General features: G+C 37.4%; 1 protein-coding gene and 1 pseudogene across 1 annotated transcript; one reads left to right on the top strand and one right to left on the bottom strand.

Moving 5' to 3' along the window:
- The first annotated feature begins 1,485 nt into the window (after positions 1-1,485).
- On the top strand, positions 1,486-5,731 carry LOC122297356 (protein RER1B-like). The gene is made up of 4 exons (XM_043107398.1): positions 1,486-1,651; positions 2,416-2,792; positions 5,097-5,280; positions 5,392-5,731. The coding sequence occupies exons 2-4, from the start codon at positions 2,446-2,448 to the stop codon at positions 5,443-5,445; spliced, it is 585 nt and encodes a 194-aa protein (XP_042963332.1). The 5' UTR covers positions 1,486-1,651; positions 2,416-2,445; the 3' UTR covers positions 5,446-5,731.
- A 1,995-nt stretch (positions 5,732-7,726) lies between these two features.
- LOC122301613 lies at positions 7,727-20,263 on the bottom strand (annotated as a pseudogene).
- Between the last annotated feature and the right edge of the window lie 2,419 nt (positions 20,264-22,682).

Below are 22,682 nucleotides of genomic sequence, written 5' to 3'. Positions count from 1 at the left end.
TCCCTATAAAACAACTGTTGAGAAGTGTAAAGTGTGCGAGAGAGGTAACCATGAATTCTACACAGAAAAAGTAAAGTAAGGCATCGTCAGAGCAGGCTGAGAGGCAGTCGAGATGATGGTCATGAAGTCGTAGTCTTGGGAAAGCATGCCAAGAGAATAACCACAGCTCTCCCATGAAGGAAGAGATAGCTATGAACTTGGCCAAGGGGGGCACCAGACATGAGTCGGAGCCCAACGCTAATTATTGCTCATAGGGTATGATCAAATTCACATAATCTTAAAGTAAGAAAAACACTTCTTTAACAAGAAACTAACTTGAGCATTAGAGAGTCCCTTGACCACCCCCAAGCTCCCTTTTTTATTTGTATGTGTGCGTCCTGTGATAAATCTCCTAGCTATCTGGGAAGTCCTCATGGTAAGTACAAGACACGTCAACACGATATTAATACCATAAGGGAGGCAAGAATTATTTTGTATGGTTTGCAACATGTAATTTTTTATTTTTTTAGTTGAAAATAAAGGAGATAAATGAGTATTTTATATTAAAATTGTGGTTGTGCATAAAACACTGCATTTGTCATGTGCTATGTCATTGAACCGCCTCAATCGACTGATTTAAACCAATTCAAACTGTATTTATTTTTATGTTGTCTAACAACTGAGTTTTTTTTTCTTTGATTTTTTGACCTTTTCTTGTACAAAGAAAACTATGATATAACTAAATATATATTATTTTTTTTTATCATTGTATTTAATAAGAATTACAGAAAAATTTAAAAATAAAACATGTAAATTTTTATCTTTTTAGTTGAAAATAAAAGAGATAAATGAGTATTTTATATTAAATTTGTGGTCGTGCATAAAACAATGCATTTGTCATGTGCTCATAGCTTTATAGTCTTTATCTTCTTCTATACGAGGTAAAAGATATTGACAATTAAGATTAAGTACATAAATTACATATTTATTAAAACTATTTAGATTCATATTATATTTTTATTGAAAATGATCAATCAATTTATATTTTATACTTTCTTTGTACATGAAATAAAATACTTGAATTGCATCATATATGAATTTTAACACTTTTTTATTAACATTAAAATAATTGATTAAAAATTTTCATGAATCGACCAATCATGTTTATACTCTGCTAACATTTATTAGAAATAGTCCCCCAACTGACATTTGATAGTATTGTTTTGAGAAATATCAGGTTCTCAAAAAAAATCTCACAAAAATATTAAAATTAATTATTATATATTAGATCTATTTTGTAATAATAAAATTTTTTAATTTAATATAAGACAACAAGAAGCTAAATGTTTTTATCAACCAAAATTTTCCATTTTATTTTGCAATAGTTTTTTTATTTTTATTTTGATAAGATATTAATTATTTATTGAGAAATTTTTTTTTTTTATTTTGATAAAATATTAACTATTTATAAGAGAAAATCCATTATAAATTTAAAAATTATAAAACTAGAAGGTGCAGTTACCGCTACGCTCTTCCAAAGTACAAAAGCTCGAAGTATCCTGTGTCATATTCCATTCCCAACGAGAAGAAGCTTAGAGATCTCTCACTGAATGGTTTAAATTGTAATTTTCAACATCTTCCTCCTTCGGCTTACAGTCCCTCAGATCTCCCGGTAATTTGCTGGTTTATGTCTTCTTATTCATAATTTTTTTCTGTTCTTTTCTTAATTACCTCTTTACAAAACCTAGTTCGCTAAGTAATCTCGATGATGCTTTAATGTTAGTATTTCCTATTGTATTTGTTTCAAATTCTCCTGTCTGGTTGCCGGAAAAACTTGAGAGGAAAGAAATAAGGTGTTTGAGAATGGAATTCCTTCTACAACTGTGTTTGTGCATTTAGGGTTGGGATTTTTTTGCTCATTACACTTGGGGAATCGAATAACCGAGCCGGCCATGAATTGGCTCGCAACTTTTATTTTTCCTAATTTACCTCTATTTGTAAAGCGCTGTAAACGGAGGAAAGTAAAGAAGAATAAAAGTTTGAGTGGTCTGCTCCCTATTACTATAATGCTGAATAGAGAATTGAAAAACTTTGATTGATCCGAAAAAGGTGTATGTCTCAGGCCCATGCTCTGAAGTAAAAATTTATTGTCTTTCTGGTTTATTTATATTTTATTCCAACCTCTTATGACATGTAATTTCAGAGGGAAAAATATAATTGCAAGCATAATTGTGTACTAATTTGTGCACCAATGTGATGTGATTGGTCAAAAAGTAGATTTTATTGAAAACAGTGTTAATTTAAATTTTAAGTATGAATAAATCAGTATTGGTACATAGATTAGTGCACAACTGTGCTTGTATGTAGCAAAACTCAATTTCAGAGTGATATAAGGTATTATATGGATGTATTTACTTATTTATGGGTTTTCTACAGTTAAGCTGTACAATTACAACTCAGCTTTTCATGGAGGGAGGGGGAAGTGATATGACCGCTGCTGCTCCTTTTGCCAAGTGGAGAAGTGATTTTTCGAGGACTTTTCAGTGCTATCTGGACCGATCGACACCTCACCCACTTCAGAGGTGGCTTGGAACACTTGCAGTGGCAATAGTTTACGTTTTGCGTGTTTACTCTGTAAAAGGGTTTTATGTTATTTCCTATGGCGTGGGGATCTATGTCTTGAATCTCTTGATTGGTTTTCTGTCACCAAAGATTGATCCAGAGCTCCAGGCTTTGGATGGGGCTTCTCTGCCAACAAAAGGTTCTGATGAATTTAAACCTTTCATGCGCCGCCTTCCAGAATTCAACTTCTGGTAATTTATTCATCATTTTTTATCAGTTTTCTTAGCCTCTAAGGTTCTGCAAATTCGTCCGTGGATAATTTATTTTTCAAGTTCTATTTTCCTGTGGGAGTACCATGTTTTGGTAGTTCAGTAACTGCACTGTTTCCTGTTTGATCGGTTTAAGGCTGGATGTTCACTTTTTGTTTTAGGAAATGCATTGGGAGAAGAAATTTATAGCCCCAGTTGAGCTTGAACATTGGTTTATTTCTAGGCCCACTTGAGCACTTTATAGTCGTTGTCGTCATTAGTTCATATTGGAGCGACGATCTCTGGTATTATGTAAATCATCATGTTTCAATACTTTTCTACATTCCGTTCTCTTACCTTGTATGATTTTATTTTCTCTTTTAGTGGGAGAAGTTTATAGATGGTTGAATGTTAGTATTTTAATGCAGGCTTATACGTCAGCCTTTTCATTTTGAACTTCAAATTCTAGTTGTAACATAACTAGAAGGCATTTTCCTTATTTTTTGTTTTGTTAAACCTTCTTATTTCCAACTTCCGAACAAGAGTGTGCTTTGCTTGCTTTCACAAATTATGAACTGCATTTTAGCGAGTTGGCTAATGGAGGTTCCATTGTAGAAGCATTACTATTTCACCAACAATACTGCAGTTTAGCAAAGAGTTAACCATGTTAGCCAGGACTTGGTTGGCCTGTATATTTTACCCTTGAACAATGCAGTGGTCACCTTTACTGCACATCAATTGTATAGTAACAGGCTGATGCTTTTGTTGGTTATATTTTTTAACTCCATGTGTACAGTTCTGCCTGTACTACCTTGTAATGACTATTTTTTTTAATGTTCATGTCTTTAAATTGTGTTTTTCTGTTCAAATATGTTTTGTAATACTCGGGATTATGTGGTTGTGTATAGGAAGGTGGGGAATATGATCCCATGTTGCTCGGGAGGGAGAAGTTCAAGCCCTTTACAACAATTTCGAGGGGTTTCAATTGTAACCTTGACTACTCATTTTGGTGTATGTGCCCAGAGGTGTCTTGGGCCTTCCTTGGGTTGTAACAATTGGGTATTCATTGGGTTGTTACAAATACTATCTTAGCCAAACCCAACAAGGAGTGTGAGACTTGAGCTATGTCGCCTATGATGGAATGGCAAGAAGAGGAAGCTAGGAATTTAAGGAAGGAAGATTGTAATACCCCGGATTGTGTAATTGCGTATAGTAGGGTGGTGAATAGGATCCCACATTGCTTGGGAGGGAGAAACTGCTCGGATTGGTTACACAAAATCAAAAAACTCATCTCATCTCATCTCAACTCATCATTACAACTTTTTCAAATCCCCATACAAAATATAATAAATAATTTTACTTTTTCAAATCTCAATACAAAATTAATATTACAAAATTATATATAACAATATTTTATTCATTACTATTTAAAACATCTCATCTCATCTTATCTTATCTGTGTAACCAAACGGGGCCTAAGTCCTATGTAATGATTCAAAGGAGCACCAATTGTAACCTTAACTAATCTTTTTTGAGTATGGGCCTAGATGTGGTTTGGGTCTTCCTTGGATCATTACATGTTCTTTCCAATGCTATATGGTAGAAAATTAGAATTCCTCCGGTAATATTCATCAGGGTGTAGCCTAGTGGTTAAGGATAGCTTGGGATAAGATGGATACTTTAAGGTTCCCTCAAGTTTACATGATACACAGTTTCAGCAGGTATGGTTTGCCCCCTAGTGTGGGTCTAAAGGGTCCCACCTTAATGATGTTCGATGTCATCAAAAAAATAATTCCCCTGGTAGTACCATGTGCTAAAATTTTTTTCTTGTGTTGCTTTCTTAATTTTAAGATTAGAAGTTGAGTTGCATGGCTTTGATGTGGTCAATCTAGTGACTTAGTTTAGTGCCTTTTTATATGTTGGCAATTAGTTTTTTGTATTTAAATTTCATTCCTCCATGTATGTTATTTATTGGTATTCATCCATCCATGTTTTTATATTTCGATACTTGTTTTATACCTTATATACAAGAATGTTTTAGTTCTATGAAGTTTTGTAAGCGAATTCCCTAATTTTGTGGCTTTAATGGTGATGTGTCAATCCGGTGAGCTAGTTTAGGCTTTTGATATGTTAGTCATGGTTACTTTTCATATTCGGGTTTCATTCTTCAATATGGCGACCGGAAAGCTTCCCTGATTTACATTTCCTTACTTTGTTTATGTCCCACATACATCATTGTTTTACTCACATCATTCTTTAAGAGGAGTTTGGATTTTCAATTAACTTCCTCCTGGTCATTTATTTCAGGTATTCTATTACAAAGGCATTTCTTGTTGCATTTGTCCTTACCTTCTTTCCTGTATTGGATGTGCCTGTGTTCTGGCCAATATTGCTCTGCTACTGGATTGTACTATTTTTGCTCACAATGAAGCGGCAAATCCTACACATGATCAAGTACAAATATGTCCCATTTGATATCGGAAAAAAACAGGTGAGTTAACTTGGTCTGTATTGCTATCCCCCTTTTTCCTGGTGGCCAGTCCTTTTAAGCCATTAGTCTCTTATATGTTTATTCTTTGCAATATGTTTCATTTTGTGACAGAGGTATAACGGTAAGAAATCAGCTGGACCAAGTAGCGGTTTAAGAAGAGATTAAAAGCTATAAATGCGTTGAGTCCAGAAAAAAGAGGAAAAGAGATGCTGAAGACCTGTAATATTATTAGGGTGGAATGAGAAATTCGTACTTTGAACATGCTTGCATATATTTTCACGTTCGTAGGAAACATGTACATCACCATGAATAATTGGGTTTCAGAACACATTTTCAGGCAGAAGGGTCTCTTATAGCTTTTGCATCTTCTGTAGTTAAGCAAAAACCAATCCTGGGACAGTTGTACGATCCATGCTTGTTGAATTAAGATATTTTTTTAATCTTTTTGATATGTTATTGAGCCCCATCCAACATTGCAATCTGCAAGTCAAGGTTGATTAGAATTCTCTTATTTACGCTTGTGAAGGAAATAAAAACTGAGAATTAGGCTTAGCGACAGTATTATTTTTAGATGGTGTGTCTGATCGATCATCTTGACTGAAGAAGTAACACAAAGGGTTTCCATGGAATTTAGTTTCTGTTTTTCAACTGCTACAAACCAATTTCGTTTAAGAGTTGAAGGTGATCACTGAAATATTTGAAGTGCTATTGTAATTTGATGGGACAGCTGGTTATGCACCTCTGTGTGTGTGTGGTTCTGTTCTTATTCCTTATAGTGGAGTTCATTCCTTCTTGTAGTGGGTATATCTGAAGGGGGAGAATAAATGCTCTTTATATGGTGTATTAGAATATTTCTCTTAGAGAGGAGTGCTACATCTACAAAAAAAAAAAAAAAAATTACATAAAAATAATTCTACAAATTGGTATGGCTTTATGATTAGGCTATAATTAATTGAAATTTTAAATTCTTTTTAGCTTGATTATATTTGTGAAATACTTTGGCTGTGAAAGTGTCAACAGACAATGAGTTTTAGGAAATAAAAATGATAAATTCTATTAATTTAAATAGAAATTCATAATTTAAAATTTTCGATGTAAATAATTAGTTGGTGGGTGATAAGGTTTTATGGTTTGGTTGAGATGTAACCCTTAAGTGATTTTGTTATGGTGTATTACTCTACCATAAGTGAGGTTTATATATATACATTCTGTAAGGGGATTTTTCCCCTCGAGCTGAAGGTCCAGAAGATAAATCCAAACATAAGGAGTCCAGCTTGACTAGGTGACCCTTTGGCCCATTAGAGGACCCCGGCCTTGGAGCAATGGTTGGCCTACGATCCTAAATGCACGGGAAACCCTCATGATGCAAGGAAGGAGGGGATATGCTACCTTAACATCCCCTTACGATACCTAGCTTCAAATAGCACTGTACAGGTAAGTGGACAAGAAATGTGAGGAGCCATTGATCTTCTAATAGGGAAAAGAGGAGGAATCTAACGGCGTATGCCTGCGGGATAGAAAGGACAAGGAGCCATGCCACATTAAAAGAATTTGACTAAAGGAACTGTTTTGAGGGGATACATCCCCTAACACAGGGCATGGGCAATTGACCTTTAGAAACCAGGTATAAAAGACAATTCTCAGGTACAAAGAACTTTATCTGAACTTTCTATTCACTCACATAAATTACTAAAATTATACTGATTTAGGCATCAAATATTTTCCTGCTTCCACCAAGGCCTCCGTCTCTTTGTGTTTTCTCTGTGTTTGCAGGCCCAAGATCAAAGACCTGAGTCGTTGGAGCTTGGATCAAAAAAATTATATACATTTATATATAGACCGGGGGGGGGGGGAGCTTTTTGGACGTCCATTATTTTTTATTTATTTTTATACAAGAAACTTGAGGATGAACATGGATGGCTTTAAGTTTTGAGTGATTAGCTATAAAAGTAAAAAAGTTATATATTTTTCAAATTTTAAAAATTTGGATGGCTAATTCAATGTCAATGCTCAAAGAGATCATTTTTGGACGGTTCTTTTATTAAAAGTAAAAGCAGGTGGAAACTCAAATAAATATAAAAGCAGGAGGGGTTGAAAAGAGCCCCTTAATGGGTTTTGTAGATCCATTTTTATGTAAAATTTGAAGGAAAGCAACTCGAAAGTGCACCCAACGGATGATGCATTTCATTCCTATTATCAATTTATCAATATTGTTGCTTCCACATGTAGAAGGGGCTATACACAAATGTAAACATTTTTTTAAATTTATTTTCTATCTCTTTTTGTATTTTTTCTCTCACAATAATTTCTCTCTCCTTATACTTTTTCTCCCACAAAATATAAGAAGTATAGTATTTAAATGATATGAAGAAAAAATAGATAAGCTGATGTATGGTATATTATAAAAATCAATATGTAAAATAAAAAAAATAGATTTTAATGATATATTTTAAAGGATAAGGTGAATAATCCATTAAAAATGCTAAGAAGGCAAACCCAAAAAAAGAGAAAAAAAGACAATCACCATTCATTACTCCACAGGCAAACCTTAATAAGGGATTTGAGCTTTTAGAGAGCAACAGTTTTTGTGTGCCATATCTCTACTGTTGCCAACCCCATATAGAAAGCCTTACACGCCATCTAATTATTCATTTTTGTTTTCGGCTTTTTGCAGTATCAAGTAGCAGCTGCATCTGTATGACTATGATACCTACAAACAAGTCCGGTGTTAACTATATGTACTGACGATTCCTGGAACTCTTCCTGTATATACTGATGAACTTGGCCACAAATTCTGCAGAAAAAAAATTGGCACAAATTGAAATGAGAATCAATGAAATAAGTGATTTTTCATTCAAATGGTTTGTTTATTAAATCACTTAAAATATGCCATATCAGATGGTGTAATGAATATGAAAAAGATTAAGATGAAGAGTAAGTAGTATTGTTCCTGTGATTGATATGCATGCATCATTATAAATAATGACATAAAACAGTGCCTTTTATATTACCTTCTAATTTCAGTATAGCACTTGTTCCTGCTGGGAGTTTCTTATTCTGTCAACAACAAACTTGAGTTAGAATCACCTTCTCAACAACACAAATGTAACAGAGCATAGCAACTAAGCTGCCAGAGACAACAGACAAGAGTCTCATTCTGAGTTGGGGAAATGCTATTTTTCATCATTAATCTTGTCATCCTCAGTTATATCAATCAATGTGTCGTCATATTTTAAGTAAATTATCATTTAAATAATCGATTAAAATAATCACTTAAAATATGTCACATCAACGTGTAATATAAAATAGAAAAAAAAAGTAAGAAAAAGAAATAGCACTCACATAATAACATGCCAATAATAAAGTTGCCTCTTTGAACTAGTCTCTACTCGCTTAAGGAACTGTTCCACGAGCTTCTGCATGTTGGAAACGTAATGAGGGTAGGTTTGGGTGTTGAGAAGTGTTGAGGAGAGTTGTGAATAGTAATAAAAAGTAGGTGAAAAGTAATAATAAAGTAATGAATAATAATAAAAAATAGGTAAAAAGTAATGAATAGTAATAAAAGTAGGTGAAAAATAATAATAAAGTAATGAATAGTAGTGAAAAGAGTTGAGAAGTGTTGAATGTACAACCTGGAGTTATTTAGATTCTAGGCATATTCCGAGATTATCTTCATTGGTACATATTCCGAGTAGTTATCTAGATTCTAGGCATCTTAAATGTACAACCTGGAGGATGAGTTTGGGTGTACAAAATCCAAAAGCAGCTTTTGAAACTTTTCCCGTATATAAGATAATCTGACAAAACCAAGAAAGAAATGAGGAATGCCATTAAAAATATGCTAATTTCGATCTATGCCTATGATTCAATTGCTGGAGTGAGTTCTTCCTGCTTATACCCAGATGACATATTTAAGCAGCCTCCGGACGATTATCTCTCATTTCAAGGGCTAGAGACCGAGGGTAGCTTGCAGGATATTGAGTAAAATGCATCAAACTTATCTCAAAGTCTCAAACAGGGACTGTGTCATTTACTGTTTCAACTTTCAAGACTAGTCATCAGGTATAAGATTAGAAAGATTGTGATCTCTCGTATTTTTTGATCAAAAATATTTTCTATAGTTCAAAGAAAGATAGACACAATCTGTAAATCTTGTGACATTAAATGCTGTTCATATGAATTCTACTTGTTGTGTGATCAGTATCTCTCGTAAAAGAATAAAAAATATATATATATATAGAAAAACTCACCTCGTAGGGGATGGATCAACTAGGATATCTGCAGCAAGTTCGTCTAGGACTTCTTCCCATCCAGTTGAAATTGGTTGGTCATCGTCGAAAGGGTAACTGCATAGGCATAGCAACCTAAGTGTAAATATAGTTACATTGTTGGAATTTTTTTTATTTTTTTATTCTCTTCAAGAACTAACTTGTGTGCTTTGCATGCTTCCAAAGCCATGATTGCTTTTCTCAGGTTCTGCTTTGATTTAGTAGCAATCTTAGTGGCAAAGGTCGTAGGTAGATCAAAGTCCTCCTTTCTTGCTATCTGCATCAGAACCTCCATGATCTGGGAATTTGGAGGTTTGAATGGAGTTTAGGAGAGAAGTCAGAAGCTCGGAAGAAACTGAAACATTCTAATATCTTATAGGGATAAACACTCTTTGTACGATCAAACTAGTAAGGGTTTTGCCCTTTGCACTAAAAATTATCAAAATTGATATTTCTGTGCAAAATGTATGTATAGTTTGGACTTTGGAGTGTAAGGTGTAAAACCTTGGTAGTTTGAGGGTGCAAAATGTATTTTTCCTTGTACTATAACTGTCAATGTACATTTGAGATAAGAAATCAATCTGAAACTTACTTCATGAGTAACAGGGGCATCAACCTTCACAACTTGCAGCGTGTTTTCACAGATTCAAGGATGTCTGCATCATCTTCACAGCAGAGAATGAGTTTGCAAGACTCTGTGTAACAGTCCATGATCCACTTCATCAAATGCTGGGTGCTCTGCGCTGCTTTGTCAATCTCATATAGGACTATCACTGAAAACAACAAGAAACAAGTTAAAAAAAAAAAAAAAAAAAAAAAGAAGAAGAAGAGAAATCTAAGATTGTGTTAGTTAAACCATCAAGAGAACTCGTGCAGACATTTAGAAATATTGACCTTTATATTCTGGCCTGAAATTGACATTACCGACTTCAGGGGGGACTGCATATTGACTGCTTATTTCCTTGACTATCCCTATTAATGCATGTTTAGCATTTGCTTCCAAGTTTACATTGAGCTCCACATGGTGAGTGCTGAATGTTAATGGAACGAGTACTTGCACTGGCCTTCTTTCCTGTAGTATAGAACATGAACTCCAAACACTTGTTTGAGAGGTAAACCTTTAAAACTACTAACTGATTATCAATATCAACTTATTTGTAGCTGCCTGAACTTTAAATCAACCTTTATTCCAGGGAAAGATCAATGCATTCTTTTGGGCATAATTAGCTTTTTTAGGACTAACATAAAAAATGTTGTCTTAGTGGAAAATGCTAAACTTGATACAAAGTTAACAACAAAACCTTACAAACTCCTTAGGGACCATATCATTACTCTTATCTTAGTAGTTAGTACTGTTAAGATTCAAATCATAACAGAAGAATTCAAGTACCTTGAAAGATGAAAAATTTTCGTTACATGTAACTCCATTGATGCATATTTCGTAGTTTTAAATCTCCCAAATTTCATGAAAAATCTAAAATCTGACGAGTTTCTGGCTTTTGAAAACAAGAGTCATGCAAATATGTTGTGACAATAGCTAGTTGGATTCAGCACATCTCAGTACTCAAGTATTTATAGAGCTAGTGGATTTCAATTTTATCAGGCGACCATATAAGGTCACAGCAGATTCGAAATATCCCTTTAGTTTAAAAACATAATTAAGTTCAATTGCTACTCCCAGATTATATAGCCTTAGCGATATTTCTAAATTTCTCACTAAAAGGACAAGATATTTCTATACCTATTAGAGTAGAGCATACCTGAATCTGGAAACATCTGAGATCATGCGATATCTGTATATGATTTAGATAATGCAAGCTTAGGCATCCATAAATAATGTAAAAGAAAAAAAAAAAACCTTAGAAAAACTTTTCTTGAATTTCATAACTAGGAACATACATTCGAGCAATCATCACCATATATTTCTTGTAGAAGAGCCATTGTTAGTGCTCTCTTCCCTGAACCAGATGGTCCCTTGAGCAAAATGTGGGGACAGACGTCATGGGACACCTAGGAATTCAACATAGTATGAGTTGTGCATGTAAATGGACAATGACATAAGATACCGACAAAGATGAATAGGATTGTAATCATAGCAGCTTGCCAGTGAAACCGGATGGAATTTGTAGCAGAGTCCTATATGCAAGCTAGCGTGGAAGACACGCACTCCATACCTTTGACATGACAGGATTTAATTCGTAACTTCTCTTACAATTCAATCTTGTCTTGTAAACAGTGTGGAGGGAGTGTCTTCTACAATGGCCTACAAATATACCTTTTCTTTCTACCCATAACCATTGCGATGAGACAAATATAACAGGAGGAAAGAGTTTTCCATTATGCAATTACTTACAATTTGCTTAAGAAGTTGAAACTCTTGTTTGTGGCAAGTGAATCCATTCAATGAACCAGGCTGATGTTTATCCGCCCAAAACTGTCTGAGGTTTTCAACCACAAATGTTGGGAGCTGTTCTGACACAGAAACGATTCTAAATAAAGGAGGGACGGAATTTAACGTGGTTCGGCAATTGCCTACGTCCACAACTGCTGTTATTTCACTATGAAATGATTTTTACAGAAAAATTTTCTCTCTGCTCACCCACTCTCTTCCTCTCTTCGTTCTCTCTTCTGCACTCTCTGCTGCACTCTCTGCTGCACACTTAAGCTCTCCTATTTATAGGAGAGCAGATCACTACGTTGCAGCAATTTGCTGCATGATTCTTGGGGAGGTGGGGAGGTGCCTAACAATACAAAAGCACCGAACGGTGCCTAATGAGCCAAAATAGTAAACGGTGAGCCATGCACCGTTTGCTTCTTTGTCTCCATCTGCAACAATCTCCCACTTGGAGACAAATGAGTCTACATATCTTCATAGCAATCATCACAGCAACTTCAAGTCATGCCTTTAAGTACGAAGTCCAACTGAAACTATACACAGCTTCAGTTTGTCAGCAGTAACTACTTTTGTGAACATGTCTGCTGGATTCTCTGTTCCTCGAATCTTCTCAAGTATCAGCTGTCCACTATCGAGAAGAGATTGGATAAAATGGTATCGCAACTGTATGTGTTTTGTTCTGGAATGAAAGGCTGGATTCTTTGCAAGAAAAATAGCACTCTGACTATCACTGTGCAGAATGCCTTTTTCATTCTTCTTTCCCAATTCCTCCAAGAATGACTGCAACTAAACCATTTCCTTCCCTGCTTCAGTTATAGCAACGTATTCCGCTTCTGTAGTTGAGAGAGCAACAATCTTCTGTAACTTAGAAGCCCACGATACAGCTGTACCACCTAGCGTATACACAAATCCAGTAGTACTTTTTCTGCTGTCAACGTCACCTGCTAAATCAGCATCTACATATCCTTGTAGTTTTAAACCTGCTTTTGTAAAGCATAGTGACATATCTGAAGAGTCTTGTAGATATCTTAAAATCCACTTGACTGCTTCCCAATGCTGCTTTCCTGGATTACTCATGTACCTGCTCACAGTTCCTACTACTTGTGCAATATCTGGCCTTGTACAGACCATGGCGTACATAAGACTACCAATAGCAGATGCATAGGGTATTCTGTTCATGCATTCTTGCTCTTCCTTCGTCTTTGGCGACTGATCCTTAGTTAGTCGAAAGTGACTAGCTAAGGGTGTGCTCACTGGTTTCGCCTTGTTCATGTTAAACCTTCTGAGCACCTTCTTCACATACTCCTCCTGCGAGAGCTTGAGAGTATCATTAGACTTGTCTCTAATAATTCTCATACCAAGGATTTGTTTTGCAGCACCCAAATCCTTCATCTCAAACTGCTTTGACAACTGCTTCTTTAGTTCATTGATTTCCTCGATGCTTGACCCTACAACGAGCATATCATCCACATACAACAGTAGGATAATATAAGACTTGTCAAAGTTCTTCATATAGCAACAATGGTCAGCCTGCAATCTTGTAAATCCATTACTGCACATGAAGTTGTCAAACTTTCGGTACCATTGTCGTGGAGCTTGTTTTAGGCCATACAATCTCTTCTTTAGTTTGCAAACTAGATTCTCTTTTCCCTTCACTGAGAATCCTTGTGGCTGGTGCATATAGATGTCTTCCTCCAAATCACCATGAAGGAATGCAGTCTTCACATCTAACTGCTCAAGATGTAGATTCTCTGCAGCCACAATTGCCAACACTAGCCTGATCGTTGTCAATTTTACAACTAGAGAGAAAATGTCTGTGTAGTCGACACCTTCCTTTTGTTGAAACCCCTTCACGACCATTCTGGCTTTGTAGCGCTTGCTACCATTGTGCTCTTCCTTAATTCTGTACACCCATTTATTGTGCAAAGCCTTTTTGCCTTTTGGAAACTTAGTTAGCTCCCATGTCTGATTTGATATCAGTGACTCCATCTCATCTTGCATGGCTTTCTCCCACTTGATCGAATCTTCAATTTGTAGAGCTTCATCATAACTTTTCGGTTCACCACTATCTGTTAGCAAGATGTAGTATAGAGATGGTGAGAACCGCTGTGGTGGCCTGATTGTCCTTGAAGATCTTCGAGTAGCAGTGAGTGGTGTACGTTGTTCGATCTGTGTATCATCATTTTCTTGATCCTCGTTCTGATCAGTGTTGACTCGAGTAACATCAAAATCAACAACCTCAGGTTTCTTTGGCTGTTCCTCAGATTCAGCTTGTGACTTAGTTTTGTACAAAATCTGCTCATTGAATATCACATTTCTACTTCTGATGATTTTGCGATTTTTATCATCCCAAAATCAATAGCCAAATTCTTCATCACCATAACCGATGAAAAAACATTTTCTAGATTTGGCTTCTAACTTGTTACGATCAGTAGAATCTAGGTAAACATATGATAAACAGCCAAAAACTTTCAAATGGGAAAGATTTACCTTCTTTCCGCTCCAGACTTCCTCTGGTAGATCGAACTTTAAGGGAACTGAAGGTCCCCGATTAATCAAATAGGCTGTAGTGTTAATTGCATCAGCCCAAAAACATTCAGGCAATCCTGAATTCAGCCTCATGCTTCTGGCACGTTCGTTGAGAGTTCAGTTCATGTGTTCAGCTACGCCATTCTGTTGCGGTGTCCCGGGAATAGTCTTCTGAAATTTAATCCCATTTGCAGCACAGAATTCTTTGAACCCTCCGTCGATGTACTCTCCTCCATTGTCTGACCTCAAACATTTTAACTTCAAGCCTGTTTCATTTTTAACCATGGCTTTCCACTTCTTGAAAGTATCAAATGTGTCAGATTTATTTTTCAAAAAATAAACCCATACTTTCCTGCTTGAGTCATCAATAAATGAAACATAGTACCGCGATCCTCCAAGAGAAGCGACTGGGGATGGCCCCCACAAATCTGTGTGTACCAACTCCAACTTTGTAGATTTTGGAGTTCTACCATTTTTCAGGAAACTAACTTTTTTCTGTTTCCCAAAAATGCAACCTTCACACATGTCGAAATCAGTTGATTCCAACTTTGGTAACTTCCCCTTGGATAATAGTACTTTCATTCCTTTTTCACTCATGTGACCAAGCCTTTGATGCCATAGGTTGGCATTTGCATCAGCAATTGCAATAGTATCTCTAATACTTGAAGTCATGTATAGAGTACCTGTTTTTGTGCCTCGAGCAACTACCATAGCTCCTTTTGTTATCTTCCACGTGCCACCGATAAATAGTACCGAATGCCCATCAGCATCAAGTTGTCCTACAGAAATCAGGTTCCTCATGAGCTTGGGAGCACCTTCTGTAGCAACCATGCACTTCCATTGGGCAGATTGATTGGTACATCTCCCATGCCTTCGATTTCCAACGCTTCACCATCTGCTAAGTACACATTCCCGAAATCACCAGTGACATAATTCTGCGTGATTTCTCGGTGTGCTGTAGTGTGGAACGAGGCTCCTGAATCTAACACCCAAGATTCAATTTGGTTGTCGACTGAAAGGAGTAAGGCATCTCGGAGCTCTTCTGTTGTGGCATTAACAGAGTCATGCTCATTCTTCTTCTTTGCTTCCTTGCAATTATTTTTGAAGTGGCCAATCTTGCCACAATTTCAGCACTGTACTTGTTTTCCGGATCTAGATTTACTTCTGCCTCTTCGGGACTTCGATCTGCCCCGATTTGAACTTCTACTAGCTCCTCTACCTCTCGTCTCGAGGTTTAAGGCAGAACTGGAAGTTGATGCTTCTCCTGTATCTCTTCTGCGAACTTCCTCGCTAAGAATATATTCCCGGATATCTTGATACTTCATCTTTGTTTTGCCATAAGAATTGCTGACAGCTGTTCTCATGGCCTCCCAGCTCTTTGGCAATTGAGCTAGAGCAATCAATGCACGTACTTCATCATCAAATTTAATCCCCACTGAAGCTAATTGATTGATGATGGTGTTGAACTCATTCAGATGTTGAATAACTGGAGTTCCTTCTGCCATTCTCAAGTAGAATAGCTTGTACATCAAATGCACTTTATTATTGGCTGATGGCTGCTCGTACATGTCCAATAGAGCTTTCATCAAATCCGCCGTGGTCTTCTCATTTCCCACATTGTGTGCAACTGATCTTGACAGTGTTAGTCGAATGACTCCCAACACTTGTCTGTCAAGGAAACTCCAATCTTCATTGCTCATGTCATCTGGCTTTCTTCCTAGGAGTGGAAGATGTAGTTTCTTCCCATAGAGATAATCCTCTATCTGCATTCTCCAGTAGGTAAAGTCTGTACCGTCAAATTTCTCGATACCAACACCTTTAGCTTCTTCTCCAGCCATAACTTTACAAATGAGTTCAAATTCAAACAAACAAAGATCATCGTTGCGTCCGAAACACTCGAATTAGCTGGAAACAAGTCCGGAATGATCCAAATAGTTTGTCAGCACTATTTGATCGTCGCGATGGAACTCCAACTGGCGTGATCTAGCCCAAAAATGATCTGCAACACGTAGATGGTTCAGATCCAATGTACTGATGCCGAATCTCAAAATTTCGACCGTACGGATGAGTCCGGAATGATCCAAATAGTTGGAAAGTACTATTTGATCGTCGAAATCGGACTCCGAATAGCTTAGATCTAGCCAAAAACAGATCTGAAAAACGGACGGTTCTGATCTGTCTGGCCCGTGAGATACACGCGCTGCACAGTGCGCGTGGGCAATGCGTGGGCGCGTGTAATACACGCGTGTACAGTACTGTGGCGCGTGGGGGAGAGTGAGGCGCGTGTGACACATGCGCCGAACCTCTCTAGGGCGCGTGGGGGCGCGTGTCCTTCACGCGTCTTCAACCTCTGGCGTGCGTGGGGGCGCGTGAGCGTGTGTGGTGCACGCGTCTTCAACCTCCAGAGCGCGTGGGGCGCGTGGGTTGCAGTAGATGCACGCGCCTATCTTCTAGGGGCGCGTGTAGCCTCATCCGACCTCCGTTTTTGATTCCGTTTGTGGAAACGGATTCGTCTCGACGCGAGGAACACCGTGGAGTTGTCAAAAATTGATTTTGAACAACTTGAATTTTTGGACAGCTCGAACCAGTGCTCTGATACCAGTTGTTGGGAGCTGTTCTGACACAGAAACAATTCTAAATAAAGGAGGGATAAAATTTAACGTGGTTCGGCAATTGCCTACGTCCACAGCTGCTGTTATTTCACTATGAAATTATTTTTACAGAAAAATTTTCTCTCTGCTCACCCACTCTCTTCCTCTCTTCGTTCTCTCTTCTGCACTCTCTGCTGCACACTCTGCTGCACACTTAAGCTTTCCTATTTATAGGAGAGCAGATCACTACGTTGCAACAATTTGCTGCATGATTCTTGGGGAGGTGGGGAGGTGCCTAACAATACAAAAGCACCGAACGGTGCCTAATGAGCCAAAATAGTAAACGGTGAGCCATGCACCGTTTGCTTCTTTGTCTCCATCTGCAACAACAAATGCCTTCTCAATAAACATAGTTTCATCAACTGGTCGTTGTTCAGGTGATTTTGATGTTCTACAAGGGCCCTTTCTCATGCAAGCGAACCATGGATTTGATTGACTCTTCCTCCTATTGGCTGTGAATTTTCTCATGCTCTCAGTGGTTCTTCCACTAGTATCACTCATCTTACTACTCTTGTTGCTAAGTTCACCGTTATTTTTCCCACTCATAGCTGTCAAATGGATTCGATGATACTTTGAGAGGATTTCCTCCCATTTTATAGAACAAATTTATATGACTATGTACTATTTATTTTGAGCGAGAATACCACCTAACATGTGATTCTTTCAATTACGTCTGATACTTAGCAGCACTGTGTGTAGCACCACCTAACTTGTGAGGTCTTAAATTATGCTTAATATTTAGCAGTGTCATGGGTAGCCTACAATCTAAAATACTACAACTATACAATATTACAAAGATGACAAATAACGTGAGGACTTCTGTATGTTGAAAGCCCCCCTCAAATTGATGCGGGTTGATTAACAAGCATCAATTTGCAATTCGCCATCGGTATTTTTGATCTGAATTGTCCATAAGTTGCAGATCATTTTGGGCTAGATCTAAGCTATTCAGAGTTCGATTTCAACAATCAAATAGTAGTTTCCGACTATTTGAATCACTCGGGACTCATCCTTATGGTGGGAATGTTGAGATTCACCATCGGTACTTTCGATCTGAACTGTCCATGAGTTATAGATCATTTTAGGCTTGTCAATGCCATTTGGAGTTAAATTGAGATGATCAAATAGTGCTAACAAACTATTTGGATCATTCTGGACTCATCTGTACGGTGGGAATCTTGAGATTTGCCATTGGTACTTTTGATCTGAATCGTCCATGAGTTGCAGATCATTTTGAGCTTAATCTACGCTAGTTAGAGTTCAATTGCGATAATCAAATAGTGCTGACAAACTATTTGGATCTTTTGGACTCATCTGTACGGTGAGAATGTTGAGATTCACCATCGGTACTTTCGATCTGAACCATCCATGAGTTGCAGATCATTTTGGGCTTGATTTATGCCAGTTGGAGTTCAATTGCGATGATTAAATAGTGCTGATAAACTATTTAGATAATTCCAGACTCATATGTACGGTGAGAATGTTGAGATTCACCATCGATACTTTGGATCTGAACCATCCTAATAGTGCTGTTAATTTTTCTGGTAATGGTTGTGTTGTATAGGATAAGGTAACGGGGGAGCCGATCGCGAAGGGACCTAAAGTGGGGCGCTTGTTTCCATTATTTTTTTACCTGCTCCAGCACTTTCTTCAGTTTCGTCAATTAAGTCTTTTGCTTGTAATAATGTTCCTGATCTGAGTATGGTGTGGCATCGTCGTTTAGGCCATCCTAGCACTCAAATCTTCTCTCATGTCTTGCACTCGGGTTTTCTTGATAATAAAATACGTTCCTCTTTATCTCTTGAGTGTGATTCTTGTAAACTTGGTAAAAGCAAAATTCTTCAATTTCCTTTGAATGCTAGTAGAGCTTCTCATTGCTTTGATCTTATCCATAGTGATGTTTGGGGACCTTTCCAGGTTAGTTCACATGAAAAATTTAAATATTATGTGACTTTCATTGATAATTATAGCAGATTCACTTGGATTTATTTTCTCTATTCTAAATCTGAAGTTTTTCAAACTTTCACTGAGTTTTTAGCGTATGATGACAAATAACGTGAGGACTGCTGTACGTTGACAATAGCAGAGCTAGAGGAAATAGTTGTTTGCGAAAAACCAGTTCGGGATGGAGTATTCCTGGGGTTAAGATCAAAAGTATCATTTACTTTAAATAGTTGGTGAGCAGCAGCATCTCTTGATGACATCATTCCAGGCTTTGGGGCGAAATGCCTTTCAGAACCATTATTTTTGGGCAAAACATTCTTCTGTAGTGCCAGTGCTGTGTGATCCCTGGAAAAGAAGATATCACCTGGTGAAATGGATTCAATGCTCTCAAGTACATGTGCATTATCTTGAAGACCAATAGAAAGCTTTGCCTTGGCAATCATTTCATTGAGTTCACCTATTGAAGGTGTTTTTACATGATTCACAGCTTCCTTATGTTTGTGAACCATGTTTTGCAATGGTGAGGTGGCACTCTCTTCTCTCTGCAGCATATTACCATAATCATTTTTCCTGAATCTTGGAGCAGTCGCTGATCTACACCTGTAGTTTGCTTTCTCACCTACCACTCTATCAACTTCAAGAAGCTGTACTGGATGAGCTCCATTTCCATCTCTACTCAGAGTTCTGTGATGTTGCTTTCTAGTCGACCCTGCAAAATCATTCCTATCGAGTTTGTGCTCATCTAACCTTGGTTTATAGGGAGAAACATGGCTTTCGCGCTCTGGTCTTGACATGGGAGTAATATTTCTCTCATATTCAAAACCCATTGGGGGTGAAAGAGCAGCACCGGCACCATCGTCTCTCCGTGCTGGCTTGTACGGTGACTTGCTGTTGCTGCGTCTCCTTTGAGTCGGGCTGGTCACTGAAGTAGTAACCTTTGCAGGTGATGAGACATCATGTTCAAATCTCGATGAATGATGCCTCCTGCTGAATTTCAGTGGGTTGGTGGTTCTTGACATCACGATTTTGGGCCCTTGGTCAGAGTCCAAATCTCCATTAATATGACTAGTTTCACGCCATGGACTTTCAAGCCAGTCTGTCTCCCTATCAAAAGGTTTGTACCCACTCTGCCTCTGCTTCGATGCAGTTGAAGAACTTGGCTGGGCAGCCCTGCGATACCGCTGCGAATCCTTCATTCCTAGACACCAAAACTCAGTCGGGTATCTCGAGTTTGGAAATACAAGAAATGCGTAACCTAACTGGGTTTTCAAGACCGAATCAAGCACTATGTAGAACTTGTTTGATTCACAAGGACATCAAGAAGTCTGTGGGATTAAGTAAATAATCGTAAAAGATAAGAGAGAAGATCGAGGAAAAGCTGGAAGAGGGTATCCAAAGAGATTGGAATTGAAAGCACCCATTTCGGATCAGATGCTTAAATTTAAGAAGGAAAAGTCTATATGCAACTGGGGTATATCCCTGGTGCGACCTCGGGTCTTACGTGGCTTCATAATGTAAACGACGCCGTTTACATTATGACTGAATTTGGCTCGACGCCTACTTCCCCCCCCTCCCAGACTTGTTTAACGCTTCTCTCTCGTCCCCCCTCTCATCTCTCTCTTTCCTCTCAATCCCCCACGAACCCCAACCCTAACCCTTTCAGCTCCCTCTCATCTCTCCTTTCTCATCATCCCTCTCATCCGACGCTAGCTTTGAGGAACCCTAACCCAGAGAACCCATTTGAAGGCGACACGAACCCTAACCCAAAGCCGTGAAGCCACTCGGCCTCCCTCTCCCCGTCGTCCTCCCAGAGAGCTATGAACCCACTCGTCTTCCCAGAAAACCCACTCAGTCTTCTCCTCGTGCCCTCCCCCAAACCTCCATCCAATCTTGGTCTTCACCCCCTTGAGGCCGCGACGGGACACGAACCTGAAAAGCAGGAATCTTCTTCGGAGAACCCAGGTTGTATTTATTTTTTTTGTTGATTTTAGTTTTATGAACGAAACTAAAAATTGTGATTGTGATTATGATGTTTAAAGTGTTAATTAGTTGAGTAGTTGATTTTAGATCATCGGCCATTCAATTTATTCCCATATTTTGAAATTAAGAATTTTTTTTTATGAATGTAAGTTGTGATTATGATTATGATTTGCCATTATAACATCAAATTAGAGGGGATTCATCACTCATTATTGGACATATCGTCTCAGCTTCTCTGAGTTAGGATTAAGACGTGTATTTATTTTATTTCTTTTAAGGATTAAGATGTGTGACTTTATGGGTTTAAGTGTATATAGTTGAGAAGCTTAGCCTGTTCTTTCTCAAGTAATCTAATCATCAACCCAAGTTTATGGGGGAAAGGCAAATGAGAGTAGCCATCTAACAGGACTTCACATATCAGAAACAAAAATAATAATAATAAATGGCATGAAATTCTAGATTCACGTTTCGTGATCAAGAGTAGGATTATGGAGACTCAATTTGAAAAATACTCCTTATAAATTATTGATTTTCTTCCAAAATAAGTTGAGAGAACTTCCTCTATTTTAATGTGTAAATTTATCGAATATTCTTTGAGAATATAACAAATGTGTAACATTTTAATAGTCTAGTCTGTAAAATTAATTGTCTTTTGAATACAGGATTCATCAAAAGGGATGAAAGGCCCTTAGTTGATTTTGGTGATTTTAGTTGAATTGTTGAGAAACTTTGTTAGGAATTCTTAGCTTCCATAAAGCATGTCAACGAGCTTTTATTCTGCTTGCATTTGGGCTTCTGATCTGTCTCTCTCTAAAGAATCGATATGCACTTTTAACCCTATACTTGCCATTCTTTTCCTGGGTCCATATCCACTTATCTAGCTACATAATCTCTTGGACATATATATATATATATATAAATTTTCAAAATGTCAGCTGCTATAATATATACTACACAAATTAACCTTAATTAATTAAAATTGTAGGCATATGATCATCTTTTAATTGTAAGTACGTAGTACTTATAAGCTAGATCGATCAGAAGCAGCATGTATGCATGGTGCATGGGCCACATGATGGCCTAATTGCTAGCTAGCTAATTCCTCGAATCTTGGAGGCCGGCCGTCAGTAGATATATATATTCGATATAAACCTAATTTTGAAAAATGAATGGGTTAAAAAGCTATAATGGACCCAAACCAGCACCTCCAAAAAATTTCTGTCTATTGCTTGATTTTAAGTTGATTAAGAGCTCAAGGTTCCACAATATTGTACCAACTATAGACATTTGTCAAAAGTTGCTGCTCTTCATTAATAACAGCATCATTATTCAACTGTTATTCAATTTTTTTATGGGGGTTCATCTTAGAATGTCAAAATCATCTTCATCAATATCTTCATCATCTTTTCCCAAACGTACTTTGGGAAAAGAATTGTGCTTCTGCGAGCTGGAAGCCACATTAAAATGGTCAACTACTACAAAAAATCCTAGACGGTCCTTCTTAGGGTGTTCAAAGTATAATACGCAGGTAATTACATGTGGTTGTTGCGTAAAACATTTTTTGTATCTAATGATTAATATACTGTACAGTTCAAAGATGTCTAATATATGCATTAAATGAAATGAGCAGGGCTT

Source organism: Carya illinoinensis, chromosome 2 (assembly GCF_018687715.1).
Source record: "Carya illinoinensis cultivar Pawnee chromosome 2, C.illinoinensisPawnee_v1, whole genome shotgun sequence".
Taxonomy (NCBI): Eukaryota; Viridiplantae; Streptophyta; class Magnoliopsida; order Fagales; family Juglandaceae; genus Carya; species Carya illinoinensis.
The sequence above is the reverse complement of the archived record's forward strand: the minus strand, read 5'-3'. Positions and strand labels throughout refer to the sequence as shown.